The sequence below is a fragment of the Dromiciops gliroides genome, chromosome 5, assembly GCF_019393635.1.
Source record: "Dromiciops gliroides isolate mDroGli1 chromosome 5, mDroGli1.pri, whole genome shotgun sequence".
NCBI lineage: Eukaryota > Metazoa > Chordata > Mammalia > Microbiotheria > Microbiotheriidae > Dromiciops > Dromiciops gliroides.
Genome location: NC_057865.1, coordinates 210,187,073 through 210,199,479, shown reverse-complemented (window position 1 = coordinate 210,199,479; position 12,407 = coordinate 210,187,073). Strand labels below are relative to the sequence as shown.

The 12,407-nt window shown below is 39.4% G+C and overlaps 1 protein-coding gene across 2 annotated transcripts in view; it reads right to left on the bottom strand.

Annotated features, from left to right (window-relative positions):
• The window catches only part of DENND5B (DENN domain containing 5B), a 191,351-nt gene that overhangs the window by 117,990 nt on the left and 60,954 nt on the right, over nt 1-12,407 (bottom strand). For both annotated transcript variants that reach the window (XM_043965769.1, XM_043965770.1), the window contains one exon: nt 5,137-5,803. In XM_043965769.1, coding sequence (XP_043821704.1) covers nt 5,137-5,803 — 667 coding nt within the window. The remainder of the gene's footprint in view (nt 1-5,136; nt 5,804-12,407) is intronic.

The following is a 12,407-nucleotide window of genomic DNA, read 5'->3' as shown; positions in this document are numbered from 1 at the left end:
AAGTGTCTGAGGCTGGATTTGAACTCAGGTCCTATTGCATCCAGGGCCAGTGCTTTATTCACTGTGCCACCTAGCTGCCCCCTCTAATATATTTTAATAAATGTTTAATATCTAAACTGTTGTCTTAGTTAGCTTTCCCCAAAAGAGGACAGATAAGGTGACCACACACATTTAGTTTTACCCGTCACAGTTCCCAAGAAGCAACAGAGTTAACAATTTCAGCTCTCTGCAATAGAGACCTCATGCCAAAAGCATTTTGGAATGTTCATTTATGAAGCTATTAGCTTAGATGTTAAAATGTTCTTCTATTTCATGGCAGTTGCATAATTTTCCTCACTTTTATTATGAAAGAAATAATTACCTGTTCACTCAGTTACCAAGTAAAATTTTTTCCTCATAATTCCCATCTCTCCAAAGTTATTCTTAGAGTAAGGCAAACTGCAACAAGTTGGATCCTTTCATTAAAAAAAAAATAACATAAAACTGCCTGTGCTATACACTTGCTTTCCATTCATGTAAAAATAGACAAGTACTTGGGGGCAGCTAGGTGGCACAGTGGATAAAGCACTGGCCATGGATTCAGGAGTACCTAGCTGTATGACCCTGGGCAAGTCACTTAATCCCCATTGCCCAACCAAAAAAAAAAAAAGACAAGTACTTTATAAAATGCTAGAGAAACTTGGTCAAGTATTTTAAAACTCTTTATAGGGCTACAATACTATGCTTCCCTTAAGTATAACAACAAACAATTCTGTAATTTACAACGGTGTAGTATGAAAAGCTGTTAAGTCAAAAGTTATCAACTATCACTGAAAAATTATTAGCAAAAGAAATGTGAATTAAATAATCTTCAAGATTTTATATTATATATATATACACATAAATATACACACATATATACATACATTTATTTATTTGTTTGTTTATTTATTTATATATAAAGGGGGGGCAGCAGCTAGGTGGCACGGTGGATAAAGCACGGTCCTGGATTCAGGAGGACCTTAGTTCAAATCTAGCTTCAGACACTTGACATGGACTAGCTATGTGACCCTGGGCAAGTCACTTAACCCCCACTGCCCCACCCCCTCCCTAATTTTACATTATACCCATCAAATTAAGAGATAATAACATGAAAAGAATCAATGCTTAAGCAGTTGTATAAAGACAGACTGGGTTTTTAAAATGATGCCTTTTGTTTTTTTACACCACATTCATTTTCCAATATGCCTTCTGCTACCACACCTACCTCTGCATCCTACTCTCCACCCCTAGTCACAGAGACCTCCCTTGTAACAACAAAACAGTTCAATAAAACTCAATGACACAGTGTGGCATCAGGCATTGCAGTATTCTCCTACCTTCTGTCTACCATGAGATTTGTTTCATTTTTTAACCTCTAGAACCAATATAAATTTTTGTGTTTAATATTAATTCAGTTGCCATGTATACTAATACATTTTCTTTTCTTTCTTTCTTTTTCTTTGCAACAAACATTTATTTTATTTTTTTTCCAGTTACATGTACAGGTACTTTTCAACATTCATTTTCATAAGATTTAGAGCTCCAAATTTTTCTCCCTCCCTCCCTTTCCTCCCCCCTACACAACACAGCAACCAGGTTATATATGTACAATCCAGAAGTGATCTTTTTATCAGTTCTTTCTATGGGGGTGGATAATATGGTTCATCATTAGTCCCTTGGGATTGTCTTGGATCATTGTATTGCTGAGAGTAGTTAAGTCATTCACAATTGCTCATTGAACAATACTGCTGTCACCATGCACAATGTCCTCCCAACTCTGTTCACTTCACTATACATCAGTTCATATGAGTCTTTCCAGGTTTTTCTGGGATCATCCTGTTTGTCACTTCCTATAGCACAATACCATACCACTACAATCATATACTACACCTTCTTCAGTCATTTCTCAATTGATGGACATTTCTTTGATTCCCAGTTCTTAGCCACCACAAAAAGTTGCTATAAATATTTTTTGTGCAATCCCCCCCCCCCCGTTTTTCTCATTTTCACAATTACTATTGTTAACTATTTCCCTCCATCATATTCCCTCCCCCATGATACTTACTCTTTTATCTATCTTCTTTCACTCTATCTCTCTTCAAAAGGGATTTGCTTCTGTCTGTCCCCTCCCCCAATCTGCCCTTCATTCTTTTGCCCCCTCTCTTTATCCCCTTCCCCTCCTATTTTCCTGCAGGATTAGAGAGATTACTCCACCCAATTGACTGTGTATGCTATTCCCTCCTTGAGCCAATTCTGATGAGACTGAGGTCTTTGAGCCAATTCTGATGAGTGTTAGGCTCATTTACTGCCCAAATTAAATAGATTACTCCACCCAGTTGGATGTGTGTGTGTGTGTGTGTGTGTGTGTGAATCCCTCCTTGAGGCAACTCTGATGAGTTTAAGGTCTTTGAGCCTTTTCTGATGAGTGTAAAATTAATTTACTGCCCTACCCTTCCCCATCTCTTCCCCTACTTCATAAGCCTTTTCCTGTTTCTTTCATGTAGGATTTCTCCTTTGCCCTTCCCCTTCCCCCAGTTCATTCCCATCACCCCTTAATTTAACCCTAAAGATGTCATCATAGGGCAGCTAGGTGACACAGTGGACAAAGCATCCACTCTGGACCCAGGGGGATCCCAGCCAAAACCCAGCCTCAGACACAAGACAGTCACCCACTGCATGACCCCACATATGTCCCCAACTCCAATTTTTTATGGTTCTCTAGGGTTTTGTATTTGAAAGTCAAATTTGCCATTCAGTTCAGGTCTTCTCATCATGAATACCTGAAAGTCTTTTTCATTAAAGTCCCATTTTTTCCTCTGAAAGATTATGCTGGGTTTTGCTGGGTAGGTGATTCTTGGTTGTAATCCCAATTCCTTTGCCCTCTGGAATATCATATTCCATACCCTCTGGTCCTTTAATGGAGAAGCTGCTAGATCTTGTGCTATCCTGACTGGGACCCCACAGTACTTGAATTCCTTCTTTTTGGCAGCTTGCAATATTTTCTCCTTGACCTGAGAGCTCTGGAATTTGGCTATAACATTCCTAGGAGTTTTCCTTTTGGAATCTCTTTTAGGAGGTGATCGGTGGATTCTTTCAATTTCTATTTTACCCTCTGCTTCTAGAATATCAGGGCAATTTTCCCTGACAATTTCTTGGAAGAGGATGTCTAAGTTCTTTCCTTGATCATGGTTTTCAGGTAGACCAATCATTTTCAAATTATCTCTCCTGGGCCTATTTTCCAGGTCAGCAGTTTTTCCCAGAAGATATTTCTCATTGCCCTCTATTTTTTATTCATTTGAATTTGCTTTATAGTGTCTTGGCTTGTCATAAAGTCACTAGCTTCTATTTGTTCAATCCTAATTCTTAGGCAATTATTTTCATCAGAGAGCTTTTGTACCTCCATTTGCATTTGGCCAATTTGACTTTTCAAGCTGTTGACTTTTTTCCAATGTCTTTCCTGCATCACCCTCATTTCTCTTTCAATTTTTTCTTCTACCTCTCTAACTTTATCTTCAAAGTCCTTTTTGAGCACCTCTATGGCCTCAGATCAATTCATATTTTTCTTGGAAGCTTTAGATATAGGAGCCCTGATGTTGACATCTTCCTCTGAGGGTGCACCCCGATCTTCCTTGTCACTAAAAGAAACTTTCTATGGTCTTCACCTTTCTCTGTCTCCTCATCTTGCCTTTCTTTTACTTCACTTTTAGCTCCTTCAAGTGGGGCACTGTTTCCAGGCTGCAGTATCCCAAGCTTCAGAAGCCCCAGGTGGTATGATTTAAGGAGGAGCAGTTACTTCACTCTCCTGGCCTGTTCCCTGGTCTGTAGATGACCCCAGACCAACTTGCCAGTCAACCAGCTTTGTGTGTTGTGGTTGTTAGCTCTGAGGAGCCTGTGCCCCTCCCCCACCTGGGCCACTGCTACTCAAACCTACCTCCTGGTTCCCAGCAGGGGTGAAAGACCCAAGTTCTGCCTCAGAGCCAGCATAGACCCCTGTAATCTCCCCCTGCCAAGGGCTCAGCCCTCTCACCAGACTGTGAGCTTAGTTCCAGACAACACTGGTGCTTCAGCTGTTTCAGAGGCTCTGGGGGTCTCCTTCTCTGGACAGGCCTTCCTGGGACTGGATCCGTGTCAGGGTGACTATGGGGTTGGGCTTCACTTCTGTCTCAGCACAGCAGCTCCCTCCTTATGACCTTCCAAGCCGTTCTTGGTTGGAAGATGATTTCAGCACATTCTTCTGTGGGTTTTGCTGCTCTAGGCATTGTCCTATGGCATTATTTGGATGTTTTTGAAGAGATCGTGTCATGAGTTTGAGAGCTCACTGTCTTTCCTCCACCACCTTGGCCCAATAATACATTTTGTTTTTTGTTTTGTTTTGTTTTGTTTTAGTGAGGCAATGGGGGTTAAGTGACTTGCCCAGGGTCACACAGCTAGTAACTGTTAAGTGTCTGAGGCCAGATTTGAACTCAGGTACTCCTGACTCCAGGGCCGGTGCTCTATCCACTGCACCACCTAGCTGCCCGGCCCAATAATACATTTTAATTGGAGACATAAATCATTCAAGTTCTTTGGAAAATAATTTAGAGTTACATAGGAAAAGTCATGAAACATTAATGTTTAGTGGGCATGAATCCCAAGGAAGACAGAGAAAGAAATATCTGGAAAATGGAAACAAAGAGGGTCCTCATCTTTTGGAAAAAGAACAAAATATGGCAAATGGATATAAAGGAATGTAATTATACTAAAATACACAAATACAAGAAAGTGAAAAGAAATATGAGAAGGCTGTGTGAACTGATACAGGGTGAAAAAAGTAGATTAGGACAACAATATACACAATCACCTCATTAATATTGATGAAGACAACCCCAAAAGGCAGCTGATCTGAGACTAGATGCAATCACTAATTTCTATTCCAGGAGACACATGATGAAGAATACTTTCTTCTTTGCAGAGAGGGCAAGTCTTTGGATGCAGGATGTTGTAAAATGTTTTCAGATCCAATCATTGTGTTAATTTTATTTAATAATTTTCTTTGTTAGGGATGGCATAATTGGAGTTAGGGCATATCAAGGGCATGCTATGATGTAAATAAAGTAAAAAGAAATAAGGACTTACCTTGTGAATATAAGAGAATCTGCATTTCTAGGAGAACACATGTGAATACCTGAACAAGATTTTCCAATCCTAGAAGTTCAAAGACTTCCCAAAGAGGATAATCTGAAAGTGGGAGTTCATTGGGTCCAGGCCTCTGGCAAATGACAGGCTCATAAACGCCATAAAATTTTAATGACCTCCCTGGAGGTGGAAGGGGCACCTCATAAAGAATGTTATGAATATAGCTCTCAAGAGGCAAGGGTGGAGGCTGCTGGGAGCTAACTGCCTTATAAAGCTGAAGGAGAAATTTCTTGCAAGCTTGCATGAATGGCAGTGGAGTGATCAGACATATACTTTTTGAAACATACAGTGTATCTCTGCTAATGTCATAGGAGTTGTATCGCTGGAGCTTAGCAAGTGAAGTTGCATCACCCTCATCAATATTGCTTGTGAGGGAATCCATGCTGCAGGAGGATGAGGCATAGACACTACTGTAATGTTCTGCATTATGCATCTGGTAGAGTGTATGCATTGCTGTGCAGATCTGCTTACTGGTAACTTCTTCATAAAAAGTAAGAACAAAACCATAGGTGCGGGAACCATCTTCCCTGGTAATTATAAACGAGTGGAACTGAGGGTCTCTATTATCCATTTGAGTTCTGAAGGATAGTCCTTTAGGCATACAAAGCTGTGGAAAAAAGAAAATACAATTAGAATCTACAAATACTGTCATCTCAAAAACAAGTACTGCAGATCTGTTGTTCTTAAAGAGTTAAGAGTGAAATGTCATTTTATCCCTCATTAACAATACTGAAGTTAAAAGCAAATCTTCATTTTGCTTATAAAGGAAATTATTTTAAAGGAATGTATGCAATATGAAAAACCTTCATGAAGTGAGAGAGTAGAAAGAACACTAAAACGGGTTGGAAGATATAGGTTCTACGCTTAGCTTCATGACTTACTAGTCATGCTATCTAGAGTAACTTAACATTTCTAAGCCTCAATTATCTACACAATTCATCTAAGAATCCTGGTTGATGATCATGATGATCACATGAGAGAAAATATGATAATTTTCATTTGTAAACAGTGATAAGTTCATAAAGAATAGATATCAGTGAAAGGGAGATTTTGACATTTTCCCACATAAAATGCTGAACTAGGGTCACTCTTAAGCATCATTCCTGGAGAGAGGTGGAGCCAAGATGGTGGAAAAAAGGCAGGGACTTGCCTGAGCTCTCCCAAATTCCCCTCCAAACAACTTTAAAATAACACTTCAAAATGAATTCTGGAGCAGCAGAACCATCAAAAGGATGTGGTGAAACAATTTCCCACCCCAAGACAACTTAGAAGGTTGTCAGGAAAGTCTGTTGTACTTGGGTGAGAGTAGAGCACAGACCAGTGCAAGCAAGCCTGCAGCTGTCCTTGGGGGCTCCTGAGTTTGCAGTAGTGGTTTCTAGAACTCTCAGCCCATGGACAGTAAAAGGGTCAGACCCCTGGTCAGAAGGATAAGAGAGGGGTCCCTTTGTTGGCACTGGGTACAGGACTTTGTTGCATTGTCCACACACAGATGTGAGTTGCAGTCCCAGGGTAAGGAGATTACTGGGGCTCCTTAGCTGGCACTGGGTGCAAGACTCTGGTGCATTGCCCATATGGAATTTAGATCACAGTCCCAGGTGAGGAGAAGTACTAGCACACTACAACTCCTGGCCTCAGGGAAGCAGGGATCCTGGTCACAGTTCCAGGGCACAAAAATGTGCTTGTGGTTGCTCACAGATTAGAGCACAGGCCAAGAGAGTAGTAGACATATCTCTCCATCTTGTAAGAAGTGAAAACTTATAGACCACAAGAACTAGTTCTGTAAACTGCTGAACAAAAAACTCCCTGAACCTCCTGAAAGAGATTCCCAAAAGAAAACTCACAGGAACATTACAGCCAAATTCTAGAGTTCCCAGGTCAAGGAGAAAATATTGCAAACGAACAGAAAGAAACAATTCAAATATCATGGAGCTGCAGTCGGGATAACACAAGATTTAGCAGCTTCTACATTAAAAGATCGGAGGGCTTGGAATATGACATTTTGGAGGGCAAAGAATTATAACCAAGAATCAACCTATCCAGCAAAACTGAGTAAATCCTTAAGGGGAAAAATGGAAATTTAATGAAATAGAGGACTTTCAAGCATTCCTGATGAAATGACCAGAGCTGAATAGAAAAATCTGATTTTCAATGCAAGACTCAAGAGAAGCATAGAAAGGTAAACAGGAAAGAGAAATCATAAGGAATTCAATAAGGTTAAACTTTTTCTGTTCCTATAGAGGAAGATGATATGTATAACTTCTAAGAACCTTATTATCAGGGCATTTAGAAGGAGTATACAGTTATCCCTCCCACATCTCAATATTCCCTATTGAGGTTTCAATATGCTGCAGGTTGGCATAAGAAATTAAATGAGAATTTGGGGCGGGGGTTGAGGAAGCTGCAGTTGACATGCAAAGGATAGCAGATGACACAAAGCCTATGACCAAAGAACCCAAATTTTACAATTAGGTACTGTAAATACCCCATTAAAAAAAAAGAGATTCCAGATTGCCAGGGTGCCACACCCTTAACCCCTGTGATTTGGAAGGGGTTAGACACAGACAAAGGGCATGGAAGTGAGTTGACTATAATGGGATGACATCTAGAAAATTCCCAAACAAAACAAAGTTAAGGGGTAAGAAAGAGGGATGCATTGGGAGAAGGGGGAAGGGAGAGGTAGAATGGGATAAATTATCTCACATAAAAGAGCATGAAAAAGCTTTTACAGTGGAGGGGAAATTGGGGCTGTGAGGAAGGATCCTTGAACCTTACTGTCATTGGAATTGGCTAAAAGAGGGAATAACATACACATTCAGTTGGGTATAGAAATCTATCTAACCCTACAGGGAAGTAGGAGGGAAAGGGAAAAGGAGAAGGGTGGGGAGTGGGGTGGGATGAGGAGACCTTAAAGAAGGGAGAGTGGATTGGGGAAGGTGGTAGTCAGAAGCAAAACATTTTTAAGGATGAAAGGAGAGAGACTATGATAAACAGGGAAGATAAGAATACACAGTAAGTATAACTGTGAAAAAATGTTTACAGCAAGTTTCTCTGATAAAAGACTCATTTTTCAACTATATAACTATATAGAACTGAGTCAAGCTTATAAGAGTACAAGTCATGCCCCACTTGATAAATTGTCAAAGGATACGAATAGGCAGTTTTCAGATGAAGAAATCAAAGTTATCTATAGTCACACAAAAATGCTCTAATTTGTGAGTGTGTGTGTGTGTGTGTGTGTGTGTGTGTGTGTGTGTGTGTGTGTGTGTGACAATGAGGGTTAATTGACTTGCCCAGGGTCACACAGCTAGTTAAGTGTCAAGTGTCTGATCTGAACTTAGGCTGGATTTGAACTCAGGTCCTCCTGAATCCAGGGCCAGTGCTTTATCCACTGTGTTACTACCTAGCTGCCCCAAAATTTGTCATGTTCCATTTTTATCAATAAATCTCCCATTAGAAATTTAAGATCTTTCTTTTTAAAAATTTTTTGGGGGCAGGGCAATGAGGGTTAAGTGACTTGCCCAGGGTCACACAGCTAGTAAGTGTCAAGTGTCTGAGGCTGGATTTGAACTCAGGTCCTCCCGAATCCAGGGCTGGTGCTTTATCCACTGCATACTACCTAGCTGCCCCCTCTAAATCATTATTGATCAGTGAAATGCAAATTGAAACAACACTTAGATACCACCTCATACCTATCAGATTGACTAATATGACAGAAAAAGAAAATGATAAATGTTGGAGGGGATGTGGGAAAATTAAGATACTAATGCAACTGCTGATGGAGTTATGAACTGTTCCAACCATTCTGAAGAATAATTTGGAATTCTGCCCAAAGGTTATAAAACTGTGCATACCCTTTGACCCAGCAATACTATTACTAAGTCTGTATTCCATAGAGATTTTTAAAAAAATTTAAAAGAGGAAAAGGACTTTATATGCACAAAAATATTTATAGCAGTTCTTTTTGTGTGTTTGCAAAACACTGGAAATTGAAGAGATGCCCATCAATTGTAGACGGCTGAATAAGGTGTGGCATATGATTGTGATGGGATATTATTGTACCATAAAAAATGATGAGCCAGATGCTGATATGAGGCAAAAAAGGGGTTAATAGAAAAACTTAAGACTCTAATTCAGATATTAACTCTAAAAGGGATTCAGACCCTAGTTAATGGATAACTTACAAGTCAGGATACTAGGTTCTCATACCCACATAAATCAGTACCCATAATGGGAACAGAGGGAGCTAGGCCAAGGAGACCTGAAAATTATAACAATAAAGGAATTGACAAGACTATAGAAGCTTAGCCAGGGTATAGAAATTCTAATTGAAAAATATTTAACTAGCCATGGGAACCAGAAAGAGACATATGCAGAAAAGGCCAAATTTGTCCCCAGATTTACCTTATGATGTGTAAACCCCAAAAACACATCTCCACTGAAAAAGGTACCTGCCTTGGGGGTTGTCTTAGGACCCCAGGAACTCCAAATTAGGATAAGCCCTCCCCTGCATCTCCCTAAGGTAGAGATTATTATAATGAGACTGATAATAAGTTTATGATACTATAAACATAACTGTCTTTTCTTTCACTATTCGAGAGATACGTTTCTACTATTCTGGTTCTCTCCCTGTGGTTCTCTCCCAGCATTACAATAAAACTTGGGAAACTGAGTCACTGAGTCTTGTAATTGTCTTGGGACGACTCACAATCAATTTGACCTTAAATTCCATCCCACATCAATGCTTTCAGAAAAACCTGGAAAAGCTCACATAAACTGATGCAAAATGAAGTGATCAGAACTGGAAGGGCATTGTACACAGTAACAGCAAAGTATGATGATCAACTGTGAATGACTTAGCTAGTCTCGGCAATACAATGATCCAAGACAATGCTGAAGGACTTATTGATGGAAAATGTTATCTGCCTCCTGAGAAAGAACTGATGGAGTATGAATGTGGATTGAAGCATACTTTTAAAAACTTTCTATCTTTTTCTTTTTTGGTCTGTGTTGTTTTTCCCCCCTCACAACAAGACTAATATGGAAATATGTTTTACATGACTGCACACGTAAAACCTTTAATAATTTGCTTGTCTTCTCAATGAGGAGGAAGGCTAGGAAGGGAGAGAATTTGGAACTTAGATTTTTTTAAATGTTAAAAATTATTTTTACATTTAATTGTGAGAAAATAATTATTAATAATGGATTTCTTGGGGGGGGGGACACAGGAACCTAGTCTTAGATGGGTTTCTCTCTTCACCCCCAACTTCAGAAAGCATCTTCTTAGAGCCCATGGGTGGATCAATAGGAAGGAGATAGAAACCACAACCTATCTGAATGAGCCTTTGCCTTCAAGGAGTCTGTCTCCCACTAGACCTTGATATTATCATTCTAAAGCTCATTTTAATATGGGCCACCCTTAAGTCATGTTAACCAATGGAATTGAATGATGCTAGCCAATTAGCTTTGATCAGTGTGTAAGAGTCACCTCTATCAGAAGAGGAAAAAGACAGACCATGAGGTGAATGCAATCCTGGGCTCGAACTCTAGGTGGAAGGCTGTAGGTTGGAGATCAGGTAATATAAGGCTTGAGGCCATCTGCTCTCTCTCTCTCTCTTTTAGAAATATGGAGCTGGGGGGGAGGGGGTGTTTCTGCTTGGGTTAAATGCCACACGATAAATTCTTTACTAATATTTAATATACTTTAATAATAAATGCTTACTACTTCAACTGGTGCAGTGGACCACTGATTTATAAGTAACAATATATTAGAAACACCATCCTAATCCAATAATAATTTTGAAAATACAATTGGAAAATAAAATATTAAACAGAAAAACATAGAAAAAGTATCACTGCTTACTTTTTTTTATATTATGGTACTTATTTAAAGAAAAAATAAACTGAAAATGTCTTGTACAGCGACTGAAAGAGAGAAAAAACCACATGACACTGCAGATCTGTTATCAAATAAGGAGGAACAGTGAGTATCTTTCTAGAAGGGGCCTAGTTAATGCCTTTGTGACCAAGGACATGAGGATTGTTAAGCTTTGTTTTGGTGATTTTTCCCAGGGGCTTTAATGAGCCAGACAGAGCAAATTAAAAGAGCCTTTCTTCAGAACAAGGTGCCCTCAGGAATGAACACGTGAGTCAGTTTGGGCCCAAGGCTGGGGATTTTAGTGAAAGAGACAACCACAGCACTCCAGAGGGACCAGTGCATTTTTATATTTAAATGTTTGTATTAATGAGCAGTTAAAGATGTAATCCCTCCCAGAATGATGATTATCCATCCTATGTTGCATACTGAAGAATTATCCTAAAGTAATTTTTTGAAACAATAGGATAAGTAAAGTGGTAAGAAAAGAAAGGAATGGAAATTCGACCAGTCCAGTGGCTGGGCAGAGAGAGACTGAAGGAGACATGAGAACTCTAGAGAGTGAGGGAACCAAGAATTTCCTTATGTTTCTTCCCAATATTCTTCTATTATTTCTGGTCTAATTTTTTTCTGTGTGTGCTAGTGTCTACAGCCTGCTCTTCTGTGCCTCCTGAGGATTAGAGACAGAACTTCATTACCTTCAGAAGAAGGTAAAGTCTCTAAATGACAAAAGGTGCAATCTGTTAACAACCAATAACTCATTAATGCCCCCTTTTCCAAGATCTGTTCTTCAGGAAGGAGCTGGGGTGGGTCAGTGTTGGGGAGAGGAAAATAGGGCAACATTATTCTCCCCCTCCAAATATGTAGGAAGCAATAAGGTATAAATTAATGATTATCATATTAAGGTCTTCTTAAAAAGTGAGTGTATTTGCTTTATGTAAAGCATTTCACTTGTATTTAAGGACAAATGAGCTGCTTTCCTTGAACATCTATGTACTATCAAGTCTTCATTAAATATTTTATAAAAGACTAGTAGAAAATATTTCAGTTCTATTGAATGAGAAGAAGACAGTGAGCTGGGGAAGAACTGCTATACCAGATCCACAGGACTGCATCAAATGTTTCCAGAGGAACAGAAGATGCATCTATGAATTTTACTTTCCTGATTATTTTTTCCCTTTACCCCTTTTAACATGTAAGGTCTACTTACTAAAAGGGGGCTGCCTCCTTTGGTCTTGTCAATGTGTGGCTTAATTTCTACCCTTTCCCTCTTCACATTTTTACCTATCATAAGACCCATAGTTAAGAACTCCTCATTAAGTGTTTGTAATCAGTTAGT